The sequence below is a fragment of the Peromyscus eremicus genome, chromosome 2, assembly GCF_949786415.1.
Source record: "Peromyscus eremicus chromosome 2, PerEre_H2_v1, whole genome shotgun sequence".
In the NCBI taxonomy this organism is placed as follows: Eukaryota; Metazoa; Chordata; class Mammalia; order Rodentia; family Cricetidae; genus Peromyscus; species Peromyscus eremicus.
Window position 1 is genome coordinate 121,115,318 of NC_081417.1, and position 25,022 is coordinate 121,140,339.

Here is a 25,022-nt window from a genome sequence, read left to right on the forward strand (position 1 = left end):
GAGGGAGGGAGGAGAGAGAGAGAGAGAGAGAGAGAGAGAGAGAGAGAGAGAGAGAATCCATTTTTTTTGCAACTCAGATTTGCAAAGATTTGATTGTTCTGCAATACTTTACCCTAGAATAGATGTGAGGATGTAGACACTGGCACAGACCACAACCCCGGTGACTGTTTCCTCTGCGCACACTGACAAGTGGGACAGTTGAGAAATTATTACATTTTAGCTAATCTTTGCGTGCGTGCGTGAGTGTGTGTGTATGTGTGCGCGTGCATGCGTGAGTGTGTGTGTGTATGTGTGCGCGTGTGCGAGCACACATGCATACATTTAGAGGTCACAGAACTTGTAAGGATCAAGTTCTCTCCTCCACCACGTGAGTCATGAGGATGGAACTCAGGCTTGGCGGCAAGCACCTTTAGCTGCTGAGGCAGCTCACTGGCCCTTCATTTACATTTCCATAACTCAGTGGTAAGAACTTTTTCCATTATGCATTCCTACGCCATTTTAGTATCCCCAAGCCGAAGCCCATGGATACCCCACCCTCCCTTCAGGAGTCCATCCTACACATACGATCACATGCATGCATCTACACAAGCGAGCTCACAGCACTGTTGCAATCACAAGGGGCGAGGAAGTGCCCGAATCAGGAGGAGGGGGGCTGCACACACTGTGGTGACCAGATTTCTGTACATAAGGATGCCCTGCAGCTGTCAAAAATAATGAGGCAGCTGTATGTCTGAAGGCTTCCAAGACTTGATACATGGTAAGAGCAGATGCGTACCTGTGTCACGGGCTAGAACCTGTGAGAACAGAATATAAACCCATGTGCTCATCCACACTTACTACCCCGAGTCACAGGCTAGCACCTGTGTGAACAGAATATAAACCCATGTGCTCATCCACACTAACTACCCCGAGTCACAGGCTAGCACCTGTAAAATGGAATATAAACCCATGTGCTCATCCACACTAACTACCCCTGAGTCACAGGCTAGCACCTGTGTGAACAGAATATAAACCCATGTGCTCATCCACACTAACTACCCCGAGTCACAGGCTAGCACCTGTAAAATGGAATATAAACCCATGTGCTCATCCACACTAACTACCCCGAGTCACAGGCTAGCACCTGTGTGAACAGAATATAAACCCATGTGCTCATCCACACTAACTACCCCTGAGTCACAGGCTAGCACCAGAAAAATGGAATATAAACCCATGTGCTCATCCACACTAACTACTCCTGTGTCACAGGCTAGCACCTATAAAAATGGAATATAAACCCATGTGCTCATCCACACTAACTACCCCTGAAAGGGCATGAAAAAAAAGTTCTTGTCTTCTGGGAAGATATCTGGGGTATGAACAGGAAAAAGAGAGTTGATTTTAATGCCCCCTGTGTGCATATATTATATTCCAATTCATAACTAAGAACATTGGTGGGTCTGTGATACACTCCAATATGAGCAAGCCCTCTGAGGTTGGTAGGGGGTAAAGGTCCTCAGACAATTGATCCCCTCACACCACCGTGCATTGAGCAGAGCAGTGGGAAGGGATTCAGAACTAGCCATGGAACAGAAGGGTGACTCCAATAACATCATGTTTCTAGTGTCTGGGGAGGAAGCCCAGTGGGTGGAGAATACTTGTCCAGCATGAACGAAGCCCTAGGTTTGACCCCTAGGACCAAATAAACTGGGCAGAGTGGAGCATGCCTATAATCCCAGTGACTGGGAGATGGAGACAGGAGGATCGGAAGATCAAGATCATCCTCAAAGCAAGCTTGGGGCCAGCCTGGACGACAAACAGGAGAGCCTGTTTCCAAAAACAAAGGTATGCTCCACTTCCTCTTCTAGTGCTAGAATTAATGACTAAGATGTTTGGGGGGCCCTTGCTGGGTAGGTAGCCCTCCTCACCACAAGGACAGCAGGGTAGAGAGACGATGGGGCCTACCGTACGGGTACGAAGACAGAAAGCTGTGTGTCGTCCTTGGCATCCTTTCGAGGAGCCACACGGCTGGGCAGGTGGAGGCCAATGTGATAATGGACCTGAATGAGCAGAGCCAGGAGCAGCTGAGGGTAGATGCGCCTCACACGGCCCACACAGCTGTTGACGGACAGGAGCTCACACAGGCCACTGGCTGCCTAGGGGGAGAGGGGAGGCCAGTGGCTTGACCCGGTCCTTCCTCCCAGACACTGCTGGCTGAAGCCTAGCTTATTGCTCTGAGAGACTGGGGCTGGTTCTCTAATCTAGCCTAGAAAAAGCATGGCTCCTACCCCACTTTGGCAGACAGGACCTTACAAGCAAGCGGGTGTGCTGCGTGGGGTAGAAGGGAAGGCAGGCAGGCAGGTGCCTGGTCCTCACCGCCAGGGGCACAATAGAGGCCCGACCCTTCTTGGTAACAGGCTTCTCCTTCAGGGTAGTCAGGAGCAGATCCAGCAGGTCTCGGACATCACAGCTGGGTTTTCGAAGGATCAACTGCCTCCACATCTCTGCCCCGTTGCTAAGGAGGAAGTAGGATAGTTAGTGGTACCTAGGGCAGGGGCCACCTCATGCAAACGGTTTCAGGGCTGGGATGCAGTGCCAACAAAATGGTATCCATGAGCGCGCCCACGGAGTGGTCCTGAAAACATTCTCCATGAGGCAGGAGCCTGACAGTGATTGAGAACCTCATTTCCAGGTCTCAGACCAAGTGCTTTATCCTCAGGTAATGTATTACTCAGCAAACACTCATTAGAGCGGGCATTGTGCACCAGGCACTAAGCAAATCTCTGAGGATACAGACGCAGACACTTGGAAGTGCTCAAAGTCACGGACATCTCCCCCTCCACAAGAGGGCATTATTCCCATTTTACAGAGGCAGAATAGAGGCTCAGGGAGGTAAAACCACCAGTCCAGGATGCTGCTGCTAACTGCAAGATGTGACCGAATCTGACATCTCCGAGCTGCCTCCTAGGAGTGGGAGAGGAGGTCACAGAGCCCTTTGGGGCCCCAATCTTGCCCTTATCACAGACTCCCAGGAAGCCCAACTCCAGGCCCTTGGCAGGAAGCCACCCAAGCAGGAGCAGCAGCAGCAGCAGGGATGTTCCTGCTGTGGGCAGTTGACAGTGAGCTAAAGGGTTAATGAAACCCTTTTGCCTGAATGCAGGAGCATCTGAACCTTCCACTCATTTCCCAGCTCTGTTCCCCTGGAAACCCAATAAGACAGTATTTCAACTCCGTTGCTAGGCAACGTTGCTTATGATAAAAATGGTCATGTTTGTGGCTGCTTGGTACATAACATCTGGATTAGGAGGAACTATCAACTATCTGTAGGAACCAATGGGACAGCTAGAGCATCGGGCTTCCCAGGGACTGTGACACTGGTAGCTGGACTAGTCTCTGAAGAGATGCAGAAGACAAGGCTCGTGTAAGAGATTCTGGTCCCTCTGAGTACCCTGGGTCTCCTACCCTCATAGCCGAGTTTCACCTGGGAAGCATATAGGGAATAAGTAGTGAGAGGTCCTCACTCTCAGGCCATCAAGTCACGGGCAGCCCTGGGAATCTAGTGACTGTTAGTAGACTACAAAAGAAACCCCTTGGGGCTGTAGCTCAGGGCTAGGGCACTTGCATAGCATGGCCCTGGGTTCGAGGCCCAGCGCTGCAACAAGAAAAGAAAAAGGCCCTAATGTAATCATCCCAGTACCTGAAAGTAGGAGGCAGGAGGATTGCCATGAGTTTGTGGCTAGCCTGGGATATAGAATGAACACCCCACCCTCTCCCTCTCCCTCTTCTCCCTGTCCCCCCAACCCCGCCCCGTGTGTGTGTGTGTGTGTGTGTGTGTGTGTGTGTGTGTGTATGTGAGAGAGAGAGAGAGAGAGAGAGAGAGAGAGAGAGAGAGAGAGAGAGAGAGAGAGAGAGAGAGAGAGAGAGAGAGAGAGAGAGAGCTCCCCCTGGTGGGCAATGCAGTAATAGCTAGCTTCTTAGGTTGTATAGCTGGCCCTCAGGGTCCCCACTGATCCTGACTCTGTGACTGACCTGTCTCTATCAGCACACACCCCTCTTGTACAGTTCTGCGTGTGCTTCCTCATTTATTCAGAAACAACCATGCTCTGTAGTCCCTTCCCTGCTTCAGTCATTTAAAGAAGGGATGGATGGGCTTGTCCAACAGGCTAAAGGAAGCAAGACTTGTCACTTGTCACCATCTGGCTAGGTTCCTCTCCAGCCCAAATAAGAACCTCCATGGAGGCAGCAAGCAGGAAGCCGCTTTCTGCTCACTCACACTGTGGAACAGTTTTTCCTATGAGAAAGCTGAAGACCAGAGAGGGCGCTTGAGCTACCCGAGACCAGCAGCTACCATTGAAGAAAGAACTCCGGGCTTTGGAGTCAGTTAGATCTGAGCGTAGAACCTCACTCTAGCAATGCCTCGGCGGGTGTGGAGGCCAAGAAATATCTCCTGAGCCTCATCAACATCTGTAGAACAGGGCTGAGTTGGGAATGAGAGACTGGATTTTCAGTACAGATCCAGCAGTGCTCAGGGCGGGCTTCCTGACTATCATTACCACAGACTGTGTAGGAGCAGGGGAGAGCAGGGCTTCTCTGGACTGGAAGAGTGTCTCATCCCAGGACGGGGCTGCCTCAACCCTTTGAGGGATAGAGGATAGAAGCCTCCTTGCTTGGTACCTGTCCAGTGGGAGGGGGCACATGAGCAGGGCCACCACAACCTCCGTCATGAAGGAGCTGGCCAGGAAGGAGATGGGCAGCAGGGCCACCTCACGTGCCCGCGGCTCCTGGATGTGGCTCAGTTGCATGTAGATGCCCTGCAGGATTTCTGGGACCTGGAGGTCGCCATGAGCAGATGGAAGGAAGGCCCATTGGAGAAGCAGAGAGGAACATGAGGAGCATGGGTAGAAGGGAGAAGGGCATAGGGTAGAGTAACAAGAGGGGACCAAGAAGACAGGGGAGGGGGCACAGTACAGGAGAGACATGGGAGGAAAGGTTCAGGGGACTGCTGCTCCCCCTGGGAGTGAGACAGACCCCCTTACTGACCTCCCACTCCTACCAAACCTCCTTCTTAGCCCAGTGCTCAGCTCCAACCCTGTCCACAGGCAGGCAGGCTGTGCCAGGAGAAGCAGGATCCTGGGGTTTGGGGACTCCCCCAGGCCTGATATCCTGGCCTCTGCCTCCAAGAGGCCTTACCACCTCCAGCGCCCTGTGGCGGTACCACTCCAGCACTGAACTGAGCGTGACCTCCGAGGCCAGCTGCATCATCTCCCCGGAGTCCTTCCCTTGAGCCTCTGAGATGTCGTTCAGGCCTTCCAAGGCTGCTAGTAGCAGGTCCTTTACCTGCTGGGGCCCCAGGAAGTCTCCAAATTCCTGAAATATAAGTACAGAGGTCTTGACACTGCTGAGCAGGGCGGATCCCTTGAGACACATAGACTCCACCCAACTCCAAGAGAAGGTTGGTGCCAGGCACCACGCGCATTCTCCGATGGCTGAATGTTAGACCCGCTGGAGAGGAGCTCTGAGGGACAGCCAGGCACCAAGGTCCTCCTGTAGCCCAAGCTGCTTGGGAGGCTGAGGCAGGAGGATTACATGAACCCAGGGGTTCGAGAGCCTGAGGAGGATAACAAGTCTCCATCTTTAAAAGAAGGAAGAGAGAGAGGGAGAGAGAGAGAGAGAGAGAGAGAGAGAGAGAGAGAGAGAGAGAGAAGGAAGTGGAAGGGGAGGAAAACAAACAGGGGTGATGTGGTCCTTGCACCCAGAATTGTCTGGCACGCACCAGGGAGAAGGAAGTCATGGGCTAGAACAATGGTTCTCAAACTCCCTAATGCTGTGACCCTTTAACACAATTCCTTATGTTGTGGTGACCCCCCCAACCATGAAATTACTTCATTGCTACTTCATAACTGTAACTTTGCTACTGTCATGCGTTGGAATGTGAATATCTGATATATAGGGTATCTGATATGTGACCCTGTGAGGGGTCATGACCCACAGATGGAGAACCTCTGGGCTAGAACATGGAGGACACCCAGAAAGACTATGCAGCGGGAGAAGGCTTCTAGTGGCAACCCCCTTTCCCTCCCCTCCTGGCCTGGGAGCCTGGACCGCCCGCCGGTAGTCACCGCAATGACACGCAGAATGTTCTGGCACGGGCTGACAGGGTTGTAGGGCCCTAGGAAGCGCTTGTTGTTCTCATACAGCTCCTTCTTGTTGATCTCTTCCTTGTCCTTGGTCCCTGCAGGGGAAGACGCCTTCTGAGGAACCCTGACCCGACCATGGCTTTGAACTGTCTGTCAAGCCCACACCATGTGCACAGTTCACTTTTCACACAGTGAACCCACGCAGGCAGCAAGTACCCAAGTCAAGAAACAACCCAACCATCCCCCCAGAAGCCCCTCTTCTGACCCCTCCCACCCAGGGCAACCGCTGTTCTGGTTTCTGAACTCCTAGGTAGTGTCCCTTGCTTTTGAACCTTTAGTAAATGGACTCCCGTAACATCATCCCCCAGGTCTGGTTCTGCCCTGCAGCATCTGGCACTCGCTCTCATCCATTCTCGGTGTGGTACAATTTTCCAAGCTGGGAGAGCCTGCCGAGTGTATTCCTGCCTTACTTGATATGCACCTCTAGGCTGCTTCCAGCCCTCCTGCACAGTGCTGCTGTGAACAGATAGCATGTCTCCTGGTGAACAGATTGTCGCTTCTGCCAGGGATAGGCCAGGGCAGAAATCATGAACTCACAGTAGGCACAGGCTCACCCTCCGGGGACACGTGAGATTGTTTCCCAGCTCTATTTCCACTATCAATGTTCAAGAGTCCCTGCTGCTTCAGCCCAAGGCATTATGTTTCATTTTGTTATTGCTATTCTAGTAGCCAACGGCTTTTCTTCCATGCCCCCTATCCCCGCTTTTTTTTTTTTTTTTTTTTTTTTTTTTTTTTTTTTTTTTTTTGGTTTTTTGCTGCAGGCCGCAGGAATATATCATAAGAACTCAGCTGGTTATGGCAAAGTCACTACCTGGAGGAATCAGGGAATTCCTCCAGAGGAAGCCAAATCCCAAGGAGTTTTTGGTGTTACTTGGCTTGTTATATATCAGCTGTATTCTGTTATAAAAATCATGTGTGCCTTCATAGTTTTCCCAATTGACTTTTCCCTAAGAAGGGCTAACAATGTGCACTGATCACTCTCTAGACATACACATTCCAGGCATTTGGAGAACAGCCTCAGGAAAGGCTTTCTCTGGAATCAGATATCTCCCTTAGCCACTTTCAAGGACTAAAGGAGACACCACCCAGGTGGTCACCCAATTTCCGAGGACTAACAGTGATAATAACCCACAGGCGAGTCTCCTGACTTAAGGTAAATTCCACAAGGAGACACCACCCAGGGGGGCGCCCAACTTCCGAGGACTAACAGTGATAACAGCCCACATACAAGTCTCCTGACTTAAGGTAAATTCCACAAAGAAACACCGCCTAGGTGAGGTGGACATTAAGTAACTTTACACAATTTAGCTCGGACCCTCCCTTTATATACCGGGACTTCCAGGGCACGGGACAGAGAAGAGAAAAGAGAATGGAAGAACTAGATGGGTAAGAACTTGAGAGGAACAAACTGAGATGGGGAAGAACTAGATTGAAGGGCTAGAAGAGAGGACCAGAGGAATGAGATGGAAGATGAGGAAGAGCCAGATGGGGAAGAACAAGATGAGGAAGAGCCAGATGAGAGAGAAGGAGATGGGAGAGGAGCTGATATGGGAAAGAACTAGATGGAAGAGAACCTAGAAGGGACAGAACTAGATGAAGGAATTAATATAGAACCTAGAGGGGACAGTAGATAAATATAGAGAAATCAGGCAAGAAAGGAGCTAGACATGAGAGCAGAATAGAAGCTGTGTAGAGAGAGAACTATCACAGAATAATAAAGTGTATGAAGTAAGGAATTTCGTGTACATAGATTCATTTCTTCTCATCAAAGATTAATTATCAGCTGGTTGTAGATTCTTCCCGGACCTTGGGAGGGGACTATCGAGGGGCTGGACCCCCCTAGTCTCCAATAGTTTTTGGTTTTTAAGATAGGGCCTCACCATGTGGCCCTAGCCGGTCTGGAACTACTATGTAGACCAGGCTAGCCTCCAACTCACAAGCACTCTAACCATCGAATACCCATAGCTTTGCAATACTTTCTTTTGGTGTGAGCTGTTTCTGTGTTCGGGCAGTATTTTTATTTGTTTGGCTTAGTGTTGCCTTTGCTTGGCTTTGTTAAGACACAGGGGCTCACATAATCCAGGCTGGCCTCCAACTCTCTATGCGACTGAGGATGGCTTGAACTCCTGATCCCCCTGCTCCGTCCCCCGAGCACTGAGATTACAGGGGGGCACTGCCATATCTAGTTCGTCCGTTTCGTGTGTTTTCAGAGGCAGGGTCTCTAGTCCAGGATGGTCTCACACTTTCCACCCAGTGCTGGGATTGTCGGCCTGCACCGCCGTCAGGCCAGCGGACGCCATTTGAGAACTCCAGCCTCTCCAGCCTCTCTGCTGCTTGTGTTCCCTCCGTGCTTTGTGTCTGACTTACTCGGGGCTTCGTTTGTTTATTTTTGCCTATTATCTGTCTCCTGGCAACGAGAAGGTAAGCCAAAGGGAGGCGTGCTTAATGAATCTCTTTTCCAGGCTGTATCCCTAGAGCTAGAGCAGAGCCTGGCACAGAGGGCCTCTGGGTCTTCTGGAGGAGGAAACACATTTAGGGACTATGCCCTCATCAGAGCCTGGCCTGGGTCCTTCCTGGATCCCCTCAATCTGCACAAGGCCCGGGCACGAGAAAGGGTCACTGAGGCAGTGTGAGTGTATAGAACATGCTCTGCCAACAGAAGGAACTGGTGTTCTGTGGCCAGCCAGAGCCAGAGCCACTCCAGCCTTGCACCCTCCACAGATTGCCAACCCACGCTAACGGCGCCCTCCTCCAGAGTGACAGTGGCCTGGGGCTCTCCCAAAGAACACAAGGCACTCAGCTCAACCTGAATTTCAGCAGGACAGATCATACTCAAATACCTTAAAAATGATTCACTGTGCAATTAAATTAAACTGGATGTTCGACATTTCCAGCCACCTCAGACAGCCTCGTTTTTGGTCTATGGTATCCCCATCCCAGGGCTGGTCAATATTGTAGAGTACCTTTCACCCACCATTTAAGGGTCATGAATGGCCCCAGGTCAGTGCAGGAATCTCTCAAGAAACATTGCCCCAAATGCTCGAAATGAGAAAGAGTGGAGACCCCAGATAGATCCCAGAAGGGGGCGGGGCATGGGGAGAAGAAAGAAAGCTCTATGTGACAAGCACCCGTGACATGGAGCCCTGAGCTGATCTCTTTTTTTTTTTCTTCCGTTTGTTTGTTTGTTTGTTTTTCGAGACAGGTTTCTCTGTGTAGCTTTGGAGCCTGTCCTGGAACTTGCTCTGGAGACCAGGCTGGCCTCAAACTCACAGAGATCCACCTGCCTCTGCTGTGATGCACGCACGCCTTTGATCCCAGCACTCGGGAGACAACTATGCTGGAGAAGAACACAGGACCCTGCCCTCCCCTCTTAGTATTACAGTCTAGTAGGAAAGATAGACAAAAGGAGAAGACATCCATCATGCCTAGGTACCCGTGGTACCACGGGAAGGAGAAATTAAGGTTGGAACAATATGGAAAAGCTCAGCTAATGAAGAGCAGCTTCCATCAAGATAGATTTGCTGTCTAGACAGGGCAGGGCAGTACATGCCTTTAGTCCCAGTACTTGAGAGGCTAAGGCAGGAGGATTACAAGTTGGGGGCCAGCTCCAGCTATATAGTAAGACCCTGTCTCTAAAACAAAACAAACATTAAAAATAAAGGCTAGTTTGTGTGTCTGCCCCTGGTTCCATGGAGATGAGGATTTCACATCAGCTCCCAGTCCTGACCTGACCCTTGCTACCTGCCTCCAGCTGCCCAATTGTACCGCCATGCACCCCTCCCTAGCTGTACAGCTGCCAGGGACCTGACGTGGGGCATACGTTTCTGGAGATCCAGGATAGTGTAGAGGATAGTGATGCCGTCCAGAGCCTCCCGGCCGATCTCTTCATCAGGATCCCCAATACGAAGAAGGAGCCTCCCCAGCAGCAGACCCAGTGCTGGGAACCCCGAGGACATCTGTTAGTGTCATAACCACAGGGAGGGAGTCTGTAGCTACACAGTGCAGGGTAAGCAGACCCAGATGGTCTACCCTGACAGCAGCAGATCATCTGAGAAGGGTCACCAGAGTGTCCACCCCTCCAGGAACACTCACGAAGAAAGGCAGGGTCACAAGCGTGTGGTTCAACACAGAGACATTGCTGTTCACAGCCCGTGCTCGCTCATGGGCCTTCCCAGAGTTCATCCAGGGCCCTAGGGGCTGTGGGGATAAGGGAGAGACTCTGCTACCGTTGGATGCCAGCCTCTGCTGTCCGATGGGTAAGCCAATAATCTACAAGAATTTTCCAGAATGAGAAGGCAATTTGGTGTAGACCTCCTCCTCCTCTGGTGGCTCAGTGATAGATGGGGTTTGAGCTGAGAATAGGACTCAGACCAGAGAGAGGGAGAGGGGTCAGTGAGGAGAGATGAACGGGAAAGAGACAGAGATAAGGATGGAGACAGGGGGGAGGCAAAAGCAGGAGCTGCAGGGGCTGGCTGAAAGAACATAGCAGACTGTAAAAGGGCAGAGGTCCAGGCCTGTGACCCCAGCCACTCAGGAGGCTGAGACAAGAGGATCGAAAGTTCAAGGCCACACTGGGCAACTCACTGAGACAGTGTCTACAGATTAAAAGTTTTAAAAAGGGCTAGGGGTGGAGCTCGGTGGTAGAGCTTGCCTAGGAGTTGTGAGGGCTTAGGTCCAATCCTCAGGATCACCAAAAACTCAATGAAATGGCACAAAATCTGACAGGGAAGGAGAGCACTGCTTCAAGATGCTATCCTGAAGTCAAGCCACGCCTTTGGAGTCCACCTCCCACTTCTACTGAGCTGTTTTCCTGTTTCCCTCTCCCTCCCCCTCCTTCCCCATGCCCTGCACCTCCAAAATGCTCTTCAGTCCAGCAGGGGTAGGGTCTTCAATTAAGAGGGCATTGAGCAGTTTCTGCAAGGAATCTAAGGTCTGGTGGTAGAGCGTCTGTAGACAGAAGGAGGACAGAGCTGTGGGGGGCTCCCAGCACAGCTGCCAGCCCCGATGGGTGCGTCCCGGAGGAGGGCGCACTTGGACTCATAAAAGCTGCTTTCCGGCCCCATCACCGTACCTCACCTAATATACAATATCGGGCAAATTACTTCCTCTCTCTAACAAACTGGGGATTAGTGTGCCCGGGCTTCCTACCTTCCCACCCTCCCGAGGGGGTGGTGGCGGAGCAGAGGCCTGGCCTTCACGGCCTGGCACGAGCCAGACAAGTGCCTGGTCATTTGCGCATCCTCCATCACTTTCTCTTTAAACTGTTTTTCTCATTTTACAAATCCAGGAACACTTGTCCAAGGTCACACAGCAGGGAACAAAGGGTCAGCTCTCCCAAGACTGTTAGAGCTGGAGAGCTGCCAGGCCCGTCTGGCTCTTACCCTCTGCCGCTTGCTGAACTGTTACTTCTAGACCCACCTAGATCTGCAGGTGACCCTTAGGGAAGCCATCTCTCCCTGCCCAGGTTCCTCACCGTTTGCCCATACTACGGTCTTGAAATTGCTTTGTGAGCACAGGCAAAGCTGAGTGGTGGGTTCAAACTGCTCCGGGAAGACCCTCTCTTTCTTTTCTTTTCTTTTCTTTTCTTTTCTTTTCTTTTTATTTATTTATTATTTATTTATTTATTTATTTATTTATTTATTTATTTATTTATTTATTGGTTTTTCAAGACAGGGTTTCTCTGCGTAGCTTTGCGCCTTTTCCTGGAACTCACTTGGTAGCCCAGGCTGGCCTCGAACTCACAGAGATCCACCTGGCTCTGCCTCCCGAGTGCTGGGATTAAAGGCGTGCGCCACCACCCTCTCTTTTTCACCTGCTCTCCTTCTGCTGGCTCCCCAAGTCTATCCCCTGGGTTGCCATTGTCCCAGCTTCCTAATTGCACTCTAGAGCCAGCGGCCCTTAGGATGACACGACAACCACCAAGCCAGCCCTCCAGCTAACTACCTCCTCCTTCCTGCCCACGGCTGCGGCTCGTTAGGTACCACTGCCCTCTGCTGGCAATACTCATAACTACAAGAGGACTGCCGATGCTTTCCACAGCAAGGATTCGGGCCCGATTCTCTCAGGGTGCCAACTTGAGGATCCAGAAGCCAGAGGCTATCTGTCTGTGTGGTCTGACTCCTACCATCCTAAGCTCTCTTCTCAGAGTTCCTGTCTCACCCTTCAGGCTCCAGTCACACGGCCCCTTGTTATCCCGGCAGTTGGCATGGGTTCTGTACAGGTTCTTTACGCCACCCTCTTTCAGGAAATCACAACATCCCCTATCCTCCCTGGGCCATGTCCCTCATCCATACTCTTTTTGGTACCCCATAATTTATGCTTGTAGCACTGACCACCCCCTGAGATTTTGCATTTGACTGATTTTTTGATAGCGTTCATCTCTTCCACCCTCACACTCCTGCAAAACTACCATCGTGATGTGGAGAGGGTCGTGGTGAATGCCTGCTGAGAGAAAGAAAGGCTGGCCGAAAGAGCTGAGCTCCCTCTCACTCAACCTCCCGCCTGGCCCTGGCTCTCCTTGCATCCTACAGCTAAGCCCCACCCCCACTGGTACCTCTAGGAATAACTCTGCAGGGGCTTAATGATGCTCGCCCCCTTTAAGGTGCTGTTCCTCCAGGCCTCTGCCCAGTTTTCTCCAATCCTCTTCCGTATGGCCCAGTCCTCAGTCCTACCCTCCGATCCTGGCCCCTTCCTGTGACTTTGCAGCCTCTGTCTACCTCCCTGATACAGGACGGGGCTTACAAGTGGACAGAGCCCTCCTAGAGAGCCACTACTACAATAGTTCACTCAGTTGTTGAACAGTTATCCAGCACCTGACACAGGTCAGGTGAGTTATTCCAGGCCAACAGCCAAGGAGTGTGCTGTGGGGGGTGGAGGTTGGGGATGGACTATCTATAGAAAGCCCCTACGTATCCCTGTGAGCTGTCCCTTCTGGGGATGTCCCCAACCTAGAGACCCACCAGGAGGGCCCCACTCACCTGGATGACTTCTGCCTTGGCCTCGTCTTTCTCCTGCATGGCCTGCACGGAGGGCAGTGAGAAGACACTCCGCACACAGGTGCTCACCAGCTCCACCCTCTCCCGCACATTCAGGATAGGCTTGGTGTGACTGGGCGAGAGAGGAGGCAGGGTGTGGAGTGAGGAGGGGCCCGAGGACGCCGTGGGGAAGAGGGGCATCTGACTCAGCCAGGCCACCTGGGATAAGATGAGATTCGAGCGAGGGTGTGGAGGTGACATGCTCCGTGGGGACCGGGCAGGGGGAGAGGGAGAGGCTCAAATGGACAGAGGCATGGAAGAAGGGGCAGAGCTTGGCAGAGAGAGACAAGAGCGGCGGATACCTCAGCTGCGTCAGGATCTCCATGGCTTGCTGGCGGGCAGGGCTCAAAAGGGAATCCAGGGGTTCCTCCCGAATTTGCTTCTGGGTGGGGAGCACAGAGCCAGTGACAGCCAGCTGTGGCTGACTCCCACGCTCAGACAGCAGGTCATGCAGGCCAAGACCACTCAGCACTCAGCACCCTGATTTGTACATCATCCCATGGGCAGAGCTCAGTAAGGGTGGTTCCCACGGTGCCCTTCTGGTGACTGACAGCTAAACCATGGAACTGATCCAAGTAAGAAGCTCCAGGCTTGGCCACTGAAAGCTGTCCAGTCGAATTCCTCAAACATCCTCCTACTTGTCACTTTTCATCTAACACTTGCACACAGTAGGTGTTCAATTAATGTCAGTTAAAGTTAAGTATTATGCCTTGCGTGTAGGCAGATGTGTATGTGAGGGGTGTGTGTGTGTGTGTGTGTGTGTGTGTGTGTGTGTGTGTGTGTGTGTGTGCACATGTATGCAGAGGCCAGGGGTACCATTCTTCAGGAGCCACACACCCTGGTTTTTGAGGCAAGGGCTCTCACTGGGATCCAGAGCTGGTCAGTTAGGCTGGTCTGATTGGCCGCAGTGCCTGTATGTTTCCTCAGTCACCATGCCTGCTTTTCATGTGCGTTCTGGGGTTCGAACTCAGGAACTCTTTCTTATGAGGCCAACACTGCTGTCTGAGCTAGGCCCCCTTCTCTCGTTAAGGACCACAAAGCCAAATGTAACTGTGTAAGCCTCCGTGGTGAGTGGTGCCCAGTTCATCCGAATGGGTAGTTAAGAGGAGGCTGCTTTCGGGAACCCTCTTAAGTTGCCCATCCGGAGGGGTCTCTGAGGGTCGATAATAACTGCTCTCAGCTGCACAGACTTCACAATGGACTAGCTAATGGGTCGCGTCCTCCCCCAAGCAAAGCTACAAGCATAATCTCACCCATTTGTGAGATGGGAAGAGTGAGGCTCAGAGAAGGGAAATGGCTTGCTCATACTCCCTCTTGGCAGGTGGGGGCAGTAAAAGGTGGGTAGAACTTAGCCTCAAGCCCAAGAGGGCTGCCTCCTGCTCCTGTCCTCTTCCCAGCTCCCTCCAGCTGTCACACCAATGGGCGGACTCGGGAACTCCGCCCCAGTACCAGTACCCAGTACCACTCGGGAACTCCACACCCAGTCCCGCCTGTGGCCCCCGCACCATCATCATCTTCATTGTTGTCTCCTTTTCTTTCATTTCCATCTCATCCTGATTCTTCTGGAAAGTGATGATGTTCTCTCCCTGCAGGGCCGTGGGAAGCAGAACCACAGAGTGAGACTTTCCCTGAGTCCTGCCATCCATCTGGGCAGCGTATACAGCACCGTCTAGCTACCTAGCACACATAGCTCTTCCCCAACCACCCAACCCCGGCACTGACCCATGTCTAGGTTTGGTTTCCATTGCTGTGATAAAATACCCTAACAAAACCCAGCTTAGTGGTGCACGCCTTTAATCTCAGCACTCGGGAGGCAGAGGCAGGCAGATCTCTGTGAGGCCAGCCTGGTCTACAGAGCGAGTTCCAGGACTGCCAGAGCTACACAGGGAGACTCTATCTCAAAGAAACCAAAGTAAATAAACAAGTATAACTACCCCGACAACAGCAACTTAAGGGAGAAAGGGTTTATTCTGGCTCACAGTTCAGGCTACAGTTCATCGTGATGGTGAAGTCACAGGACAGACATTTTAGACTAGTGGTCACATGACATCCATAGACAAGGAGCAGAGAGCAAAGAATTCGTGCAGTCAAGTGCTTAGCTCCTTTTCCCTCCCTCTCAGGACAGTCCAGGATCCCTGTCTAGGGAATGATACTACCCATAATGGGCAGGTACTCAACTGATGTAATCAAGATAATCCCTCACAGATGTACACACACGGTCTAGACACTCTCTCTGAGACTCTCTTCCCAGATGATTCTTGGTTATGACAAACTGACAACTAAAACTATCACAACCCAAGAGAAGGGACATGTTTCTGCAGGGGGTATCTGGGAAGATGAAGATTAGTGAAAAACCTTGATGGTAGGATGGGAAGATGGCTCCTGAAGTATGCATTTGGAAGACCAGATGTGAGGGGCAATAAAGCACCCCTCCCTCTCTAGTCAACTAAAGGAGGATGGAAAGGGTCCATACACCTCAACCTAAAATTCTACCATCAGCAGTAACACCTCTTCTAAGCCTTTTGGTAAATTCCAGTCAGATTAAGGCATTCTGCTACCCGAGAGATGGGGCACATCAGCCTGTGTCAACCCACTGATTCCCATCATCTTAAGGAGGAAGACAAAATCGCAGGAAATGAACAGCCTCACATTCCACAGTGAGGAAAAGTCGACACCTTGATCTGCCGCAGACTATGGAAGGTTAATGGCCACAGGTTCTTTTCGACTTGTCCCCGTCAGTGGACAGAACCTCCTTGTGCTCTGACTCAGACAATCGTGAAAGTATGTCAAAGTTTGTCCCAGGGCACGCTCTTCCTTTCTGGAACCCAGATGCCATGCTGGAAGGAAACCCAGGCTAGACTAAGGAGGGATGAGCCCATGCAGAGAGGGAGCCTGGCAAGTCTCAGCCCCCTAAGAGATCTGTCTGTACAGTGTAGAGTAGAGGGACCACCCAGCTGAGTCCCATCAAACTGCAGCCTGGAGAAGGTAACCCTGCAAATCCTTACCCCTCCCCAGCAGCGGACTGAACTAAACTGCTTGGGGTTATTAATCTCAGTTTGCAAAGGGAGAAGGGTGTCAGTTTAGGATGAATATTCAGAGATGGCTGCTCACACGAGTGGACATTCAGGCTTATTCAAGAATAAGGGCAAACGTCTATTTCCCCAGACTGAAATATCAGGTTGCCTTTCTGTGCTTGGAGTTAGAATTAGCATCCTGCACATTGTAGGGCCCTGTCGGGCTCACTGAACGATGGCGGTGACTGACTTCTTTCTCTGTACGAGCACTGAGCTTGGGTCTGAAGGGCCTCACTTCAACTTCACTAGGCCCATTCTATAGAGGAGGAGACTGCCCCTGACCCCAGACCCATCCCACCACATCCACATTTGTGTCACGATTATGTTTACCCCTACTGGCCTGGCCTTCTCAGCTGCACAGCCCAGACCTGGGTTAGGCCTGATTACTTACTCAGTAAAACGATTTCTAGCCTTTCTGTCCCTTCAGGGCCCCTCCCACAAGCCATTCAGTTGTTAAAGACTTTGATTTAGAACCTACTACAGGCCGAGCACTGGCTCAGCTGTAGGACGGACAAGGATCCCTGGCCTGTGTCTCCCTCAGGCTTGTGTGTGGAGTGCTCCATCCGCAGCTGGTGTCGCTATGAGGGGAGGCTGTGGAGCCTGTAGGAGGTAGGGCCTGACTAGAAGTCAGTCAATGGGGGAAGGGTGTGGGGGATAGGGTCCTCTTTCTGCCTCACTATCGATGTTTCCTGGTCTTCTGGACGTGCGGTATCTGCCACCCACTCCCACTGCCATAAGCCCAGCTGTTCTCCCCCGCGCCCCGGACTGTGACCGCTGGAAACCCTCTGAGTCTCTGAGCCAAAATAAACCTTTTCTCCCTTAAACTGTCCGGTCTTTTGGTCACAGCGGCACAAAGGAAACTCCAGTGGAGGTGAATGAGCAACCAGAGGAGCCGGTGACCCCTCAGTACTTCAGACAGCACACAGTTCCCAGGCGGGAGAAGAGATGCCGCAGCGGGGTGGGCGGGGCCAACCCTGGACTGGGCGTGGTGGCACACACCTGGTGTCTCACCCCTCCGGAGGCAGAGACAGGAGGATTGCTACAAGCTCAGTGCCAGCCTGTTCTACATATCAAGTTCCAGACCAGCTAGGTTAAATACCAAGACTCCACCTGAAAAGAGGGGGATGGGCAAGGAGGGCGGGATGGGGGAGGGGAAGGAGGAGGGAGGGGAAAGAGGGCGTGGAGTTGAGCATACCTGAGTTGTTTCGTTCTCATCCTCTCTCTTCTCTGGCCTGTCGACCTTCACATCTTCAGAGGTTCCTGCACATCACAGGTTCAGTGAGAGAGGAAAAAGCAGAGCATGGAGCCCTCAGGATGCCATATTCCCATCTCACCTCCCCAGTGGGTCCCTCAAATCCTTAACTCTCTCTCACCAGACCAACAAAGCTTGGAAAAATGTAAATTAGCTCGTGCCACGGACCCTCCCTAGAAGCCTTCAGTGATACTCCACGTCTTTGATTTTGCTACTGTGTCCCTGCCTGGTCAGTCTCCCTGTCCACCTCCCCAGCTTATCTCCCTGCTCTCTCCTCCATCCCTGGCTCTGTCTATACTGGCCTCTGTCCAGTTCCAGGCAAGCTCGTGGTCAGGTGGTTTTCTCTACTCCAGCTGCTGTTCCCCAGGGATCCCATTTTCAGGCCTCACCTTGCCTGTCGCCTCTCTCAGAGGCCTCTTCTGGCCCCCAGGATAAGAGAAAACATATATGTCCCCCCAGCATAGCCTGTTCCTGTCCTTCGGGGCTTGTTACAGTGGCTGATTGCTGTTTTCTCAGCCCAGATCCCTTACCTTGCTTTGGGTGAAAGAGCCCCTGTCTTTTCTGTAGGTCCCTATTCCCAGCAATTAGGTCAAACCCCACCCATTCTCCTTTTCAAAGAGGGATTGGTCTGCAACCCAAGCTTGGCCAATATAGAGTGTCCCCTTCTCCTAACCAACAGGACCAGTGATGGGTACTGAGCTGAGGAAGGCCAATAAAAGCCTTCTGTTTAAGGGGACACTGGAGGAGAACAGATCTCTATCCATCTGAGGTCACAGCCACCAGGGTCTGGGAGAGCTGGGATTCAGGGGGATCTTGAACTGCCAGAGGCTGCTGGAGGGCTAACCACAGGGGAAGAGGACACACTGGTACAAGACATTGACTGCTAACTACTGTTCTTCACTGAAAACAGCAAGGTTCCTGGGAGAAATGGCAGGTCCCAGGGAAGTTTAGGATGAGCCTGGGACATCTGGGCCCAGAAAGCAAGAAAGAGGGCTCAGAGGCAAATGGAAGAACATACGTGTTTACCTAGAGGAAGTTCTGCTGGTCAGACTAAGGAAATCTTATCAACATAACTAATGAGAGCAACTGGTTTCGAGCCCTTAAATAAACCAGAAAACGACACAAAGAAACACACCCCTAAGTTGGAAGTTTGGAATAGTGGGATAATTATGTGTTTTCAGAGCCCTCTCACCACAAGATATTACAAGGGAAAGCAATGCTGTCCAGTGGAGAGCCCCCGGGCAGGCCTCTTCTCAGACAATGGGGTGACCAGCCATCAAGAATCAAAACCGTGAGCCTCAGAGGGGCGCGGAGAGAAAGCCACTGTGGCTCCCAGCTACTCCGGCCAGCCCAGCGCTGCAGGACCTGAACCGTGCCAGCTACTCCGGCCAGCCCAGCGCTGCAGGACCTGAACCGTGCCAGCTACTCCGGCCAGCCCAGCGCTGCAGGACCTGAATCATGCCAGCCCACAATCTTACATGCATCAAGGCAAAGAAAGGCAGTGAAGACCGAGAACAGAAGGAGGCAGAACAGGACAGACAGAATGACAAGACTCTGAACCGGAACCTGAGCTAAGAGTATGGTGCTGAGAGAGTTGGCCACACTTGAATAGGGTGTGAGAATCTGGTGGAGCAACAAATAAACATTAATGCCTTATTACAGTGATTATATTTTGTGCTTTTTTTTTGGTAAAAAATGTGCTGAAAATTTGGGGGTGATGGGGCACCACTTGGCAGCTTACTAACAGGTGATTCAGGAAAAAGAAAGATTTTAATGATGTGCTTTTGACAAGTGTGTAAGCCTTTTTTAAAAATCATATTAAAAACATCAAGGGGCTGAAGACAGCTTCCTGGATAAAGCACTCGCTGAGCTCAGATCCCTGGCACCCATACAGATGCAGGGTGAGTATGACGGCCTGCCAGTCAGAGTCTCAGAAGGTGGAGAGGGGATCCCAGGAGCAAGCTGGTTAGCGGGACTGGCCATATAGGCAACCTCCGTGTTCAATTGAGACCCTGCTTCAATGAATAAGATAAAGAGCAGTCAGGAAAGACTCCTGATGTCAGCTTCAGCCATCAAAACTCATGTGTACCCACACACATGTGAACAGGCACATACATGCACATATACCACATATACATATGTTTAAAAAATACCTAACGAACAAAAAAATAAAGAGCTGGAGAGATGGTTCAGTTTGTAAAGTGCCTGTCATACAGACACGAGGATCTGAGTTCAATCACCCCCAACACACACACACACACACACACACACACACACACACATACACGAATACATACATAACAACAGACACACATGTAGTATGTGCCTACTCTGTGACCACACTGTTCTAGGTGTATCCAATAAAAGTGAACAGAGACTCAGGCATGGTAGCACATATCTGGAATCCCAGAATTCAAAAGGCTAACGCAGAAGGATCATGAGTTCCAAGACAACCTGGGCTACAGAGCAAAACCCTGTATACATTTTTAAAAATTCTCTCTCTCTCCCTCTCTCTCTCTCTCTTTCTCTCTCTCTCTCTCTCCTCTATCCCTCTCTTCTTCTCTCTCTCATTCTCCCTCCCCCTTCCCCTCCCTCTCTCCCCTCTGAATAAAGAATTGCAGGTCTTGGACATACTATGCAAGTGTTCTATTACTTTATAATTTTAAAAAATTAAAACCAAGCATGGCGGCTCATGATTGTAATCCCAGCATTTGGTAGACCTGAAGCAGGAGGATTGCTGCAAAATTAAGACCAATCAAGACTACCTAGTGGATTTCAGGTTATCTGGGCTACAGAGTGAGACCCTGTCCCAGAGAGAAAGGAGAAGGGGAGGAGGGACCGAGAGAGGAAGGAGAAACAAAATGGACGAAGGATTCGGAACAGAATCTCTCCAGAGAAGGCATGCAAATGGCCAGTCAGTGTATAAGAAGCCCCTCGGCGTCAGATGGCATTCCGCATCCTAAAAGTTAGCTGTTATTGCGGAGGAAAGAAAACAAAAGGCAGACAGTGCCTCACATCTGTCCCCTGGCGAGGGACTCTGCTATCAGAAAGGTCCAGTCTCTGACACAGGTAGCTCCATGTTGTTTACGCTTTCCCTCCAGGCTCTCCTTGGTCTCTCTTCCCTACAGTTACCTTAGTCCCAGTAACTCCAGGCCTGACAAAGGTATTAAGATAAAGGACCCAAACCACCCCACACACCAGGGTAGTTTCTCGGCACCAACCAAGTTCTCTGCATGGCGTTTGGTTCCTGAGATAATGAAGGAAGTAACTATCAGACTGTGGCCAGCCCAAGCAGACCTGGATTCCCACCATGGAAACTCCCAGCTCTCCCAACCCAAACCTTTATTTTCCATCCCTGGGGAACATTAAAACTGCTGAGAGCACCCAGACAAGTCCCAGCCCATGAGACCTTCATTCCTCCCCATGGCCTTCCTTGAGAACAAAGCTCCTTTCTTGCCTTCATGGCTGCTCGAATTGGAATTTCTTGGGAAAGTGTCATGACACTTCATTGGGACTTCCTAGATGCAGGCCTTTGCCCTACCTAACTCTGGCAACAGCAGCATTATTTAAAATAACTGGAAGGGAGCCAGTGAGATGACCCAGCTGGTCAAGGTTTTGCCTCCAAGCCTGATAGTCTAAGTTCAATCCTGGGACCCACATGGTAGAGAGAACAGACTCTTGCAAATCGTCCTCTGACCTTCACACATGCTCTGTGGCATACAACCAATCAATCAATAAAGATAACTTTAAAATTTTTAAATAGCCAACAGAGGGCTGCGGATGTGTTTCAGCTGATGGAATGCTTCCCAAGCATGTACAAAGCCCTGAGTATGATCGTCACCATACAAAACCAGGTGTGCTGGTCCATGTATGTAATCCCCAAACTCCAGAGGTGGGAGACAGAGGGATCAGAAGTTCAAGGGCACTCAAGGCCAGTCTAGGGTACAAGAGACCCTGTCTGTTAAGAGAAAGAGAGGAAGATGACAGAGAGAGAGACAGAGACAGAGAGAGAGAGAGACAGAGAGAGAGAAAAATACAGAGGAAACTCAAATGCATCAGTATGTCACCTTGCCAAGGTGACTCAGCTGAGCTTCTGTCCTGCCCCAATCTGGCTTATCTTCGGTTGTTGTCTGTGGGCCAACAGTCTCTTCAGGTGAACCAGCCCAAACCAGTTGAAATCTAACTGCCAGACAACATCTAACTTTATCACAGTCCATCTCCATGCTAAATCTTGATGTCCTGAGCACACACACCACCACCATTACCATGACAGCTGTGAGAACAACCAGGAAAATAGTAAAAAGAACAAAAAGAAATTCCCAGCCATTTTCTATTGATTCTCAGAAGAGATTGAGTATTTCTCCTTTCCTCAGCCTGTCTCTCCTCTCATTTCTTCATCTCTATGACTTCTCCACTGTCAACAAGTCAAGAAGCTGGTCTGTGAGTCTTCCTCCTTGCTTCTCCTACATCCAGCCATCTTCACATGGGCATAGAGGCATTTAGGAAACTAAGGCAGGAAGACTGAGATTAGAGTCTAGTCTGAGCTACACAGCAAGATCACGCCTTGCTCTATTGGTCAATCAAGGATCAGTTTCCTTGGTTCCATGATTCCCAAAAGTAAAAAGGACCTAATTTGAGGTAGAAATAATTGGTAACTGCTGCCGGCCACAGGAATATATCATAAGAACTCAGATGGTTATGGCAAAGTCACTACCTGGAGGGATCAAGGAATTCCTCCAGAGGAAGCCAAATTCCAAGGAGCTTTTGGTGTTACTTGGCTTGTTATATATCAGCTGTCTTCTGTTATGAAAATCATGTGTGCCTTCATAGTTTTCCCAATTGATTTTTCTCTAAGAAGGGCTAACAATGTGGACTGATCACTCTCTGGACATATACATTCAAGGTACTTGGAGAACAGCCTCAGGAAAGACTTCCTCTGCAATCAGATATCTCCCCTAGCCACTTTCAAGGACTAACAGTAATAACAGTCCACATGCAAGTCTCCTGATTTAAGGTCAATTCCAGAAGACACTGCCTAGGTCAGGTGGATGTTAAGTAATAGCTTTACCCAATTTAGCTCGGACCCTTCCTTCTTACAGCCTTAATAACTTTATAGACCTCTAACTTCTTACCTAACCACTTCTAGGAATATTTAGAGAACCTTCTGTGCTGACAGCTATGGTCAGCCAGAACCCTAGTTCAAGCCTTCCTGTAATTATCGTCACTGGCAGCATCCAGCCAGGTTCATCCCCAGATGGAGGAAAGTAACTTATCAGAGATACCTCTGTACTCTCTAAGAACAAACTTAAGCGTCCAGACTTCCCGTTTGAGAAGGCCTGGCAGATGTGCCAATTAAGCTTAACTTCCTCCTTTCCCAAATCTTACCTCTAGTTCCAGATCTCCCCCTTAACTATCACCAGAGGCATCTAGCTGTACACAGGTTGCCTGGTGACCAAGCACACTTTCCCCCACCCTGCAGAAAAAAACAGCAGATAGCGTGGACAGATAGGAGCCACAGGAAAAAAGAAGGCAGTTTTATTTTCTCCCATTGACCTAGCAACTTATAGATTTTTAACATTTTCTACCAATCACGTTTAAGATTATAGTTGTGCACATAAGATCCCTCTTCTTAGATATTACCCGAATTTAGCCTTTAGTTAGTTCATTAGTCACTTCCCCTTTGGGTTGCAAATGATAATCAACAATTACTGCCCCTCTTTGTGAATCTTATCACCCCTCCGCTTGACCCTGGAAGCCTGGCAATCACTGCCTGAGGAAATTCAGGCCCGGTGACCTGGGTGGAGGGGAGGATTGTGATTGTTTGGGTATGTAACTGTAAAGCTAGAGACAGATGATGAATTAAAGTGAATGGACTAAAGAGCTTGGTGTGCTGAGATTCTATTTCCCGAAAATAGTCCTCGCCGTTAGTAGTTCTCTCTCCTGAGCCCCTGGGATATATAATATTAAGGCTGGTCCCTCTAATATTATACAAGAGGTAACAAATAGATATAAACAAAATGTAGATATCCACAGAAAAGAACACTTCCAGACACAAGAATAAAGTGCTGGGGCTGGAGAGATGTTCTGGAAGAACATTGACTGCTCTTCCAGAGGTCCTGAGTTCAATTCCCAGCACCCATATGGTGGCTCACAACCATCTGTAATGAGATCTGGCTCCTTCTTCTGGCCTGCAGGGATACATGCAAACAGAACACTGTATACATAATAAATAAATAAATCTTAAAAAAAGAATGAAGTGCTGAGTTGGCGGGTGACGAGACAAGCCTTTGATCCCAGCACTCGGGAGACAGAGGCAGTGGATCTCTCTGAGTTCAAGGCCAGCCTGGACAACAGAGCAAATTCCAGGACAGCCAAGACTACACAGAGAAACCCTGTTTCGAACCCCTCCCCCCAAAAAAGAGTGAAGGGCTGGCCCACACTCCAGAAGGAGTGAAACTTAAAAATGTGTTGCTGTGTGAAATAATCACAAAGGGTCACAAATAATATAACTCCACTTATATAAAATGTAAAGCCTTGGGATATAGCTCAGTGAGCAGGACACTTGTGTAACATGTCCAAGGCCCTGGGTTCAATCCTTAGCACAAAAAGTTTATTAATTAACTTAAAATAAAGTCTTCAAGATGCAGGTGTGGCATGCTCCTGTGACCTCATTCCTGGGAGACAGAGACAAGGGGTTCAAGTTTGAGGCCAGTGTGGACTGCAGAACAAGACCCTGTCTCAAAATCACATCAGTGGGGCCGGGCGGTGGCCGCGCACGCCTTTAATCCCAGCACTTGGAGGCAGAGCCTGGCAGATCTCTGTGAGTTCGAGGCCAGCCCGGTCTACAGGGCGAGATTCAAGATAGGCACCAAAACTACACAGAGAAACCCTGTCTCGAAAAACCAAAAATAAGTAAATAAACAAATAAATCAATAAGTATTACAGCAGTTAATGAAAGTGTATGGAGGAGTGAAGGTTTACCAATGTCTAGTGACTCTGAGTGGGGTTTTATGAATGGTTTCTCACCTTGGCAGATATGCATACATAGTTACAAAGCCATGGGTTTGTTTGCCTGCTTGCTTTTTACTTTGTTGGGACAGTCTCATAACACAGGCTGGTCCTGAACTTGCTATATATAACCCAGGCAGGCCATATGCTCTTACTCTCTCTGCCTTCACCTCTTGAGTGCCAGGATCACATCCTGTACCACCATGCCTAGACATCATGATAATTTCTCAAACCACAAGATGAGGGTTGGGGAGATAGCTCGGTTGGTCGGTAGAGTGCTCGTAACACGACCATGAGAACCTAGGTTCAATCCTCAGAACCAAGGAAAAAGCCCATATTTTAGTCTGTGTTTTCAATCTCAGTGCTGGGGAGCCAAAGACAGGTGAGTCCTGCAGCTCCCTAGCCAGCCAGCCTCCAGCCTACTCAGTGAGCTCCAGGCCGATGAGAGGTGCTGGTGGGTCTCAAAACACAGATGGAT

The 25,022-nt window shown here is 50.3% G+C and overlaps 1 protein-coding gene across 5 annotated transcripts in view; it reads right to left on the reverse strand.

Annotated features, from left to right (window-relative positions):
• Window positions 1–25,022, reverse strand: part of Mroh7 (maestro heat like repeat family member 7) — a 51,792-nt gene that overhangs the window by 18,483 nt on the left and 8,287 nt on the right. For 2 of the 5 annotated variants that reach the window (XM_059254615.1, XM_059254612.1), the window contains exons 1-11: window positions 14,716–14,818; window positions 13,513–13,592; window positions 13,154–13,283; window positions 11,028–11,123; window positions 10,269–10,445; window positions 9,997–10,132; window positions 6,099–6,211; window positions 5,170–5,346; window positions 4,654–4,808; window positions 2,356–2,494; window positions 1,945–2,135 (exon numbers count right to left, since the gene is read on the reverse strand). In XM_059254615.1, the coding sequence (XP_059110598.1) occupies window positions 1,945–2,135; window positions 2,356–2,494; window positions 4,654–4,808; window positions 5,170–5,346; window positions 6,099–6,211; window positions 9,997–10,132; window positions 10,269–10,445; window positions 11,028–11,123; window positions 13,154–13,283; window positions 13,513–13,592; window positions 14,716–14,757 (1,436 nt within the window). In that variant the 5' untranslated portion in view covers window positions 14,758–14,818. Of the gene's footprint in view, window positions 1–1,944; window positions 2,136–2,355; window positions 2,495–4,653; window positions 4,809–5,169; window positions 5,347–6,098; window positions 6,212–9,996; window positions 10,133–10,268; window positions 10,446–11,027; window positions 11,124–13,153; window positions 13,284–13,512; window positions 13,593–14,715; window positions 14,819–17,479; window positions 17,545–25,022 lie in introns of those variants that run through there. The other 3 variants (XM_059254616.1, XM_059254613.1, XM_059254614.1) reach the window with 3 other exon arrangements.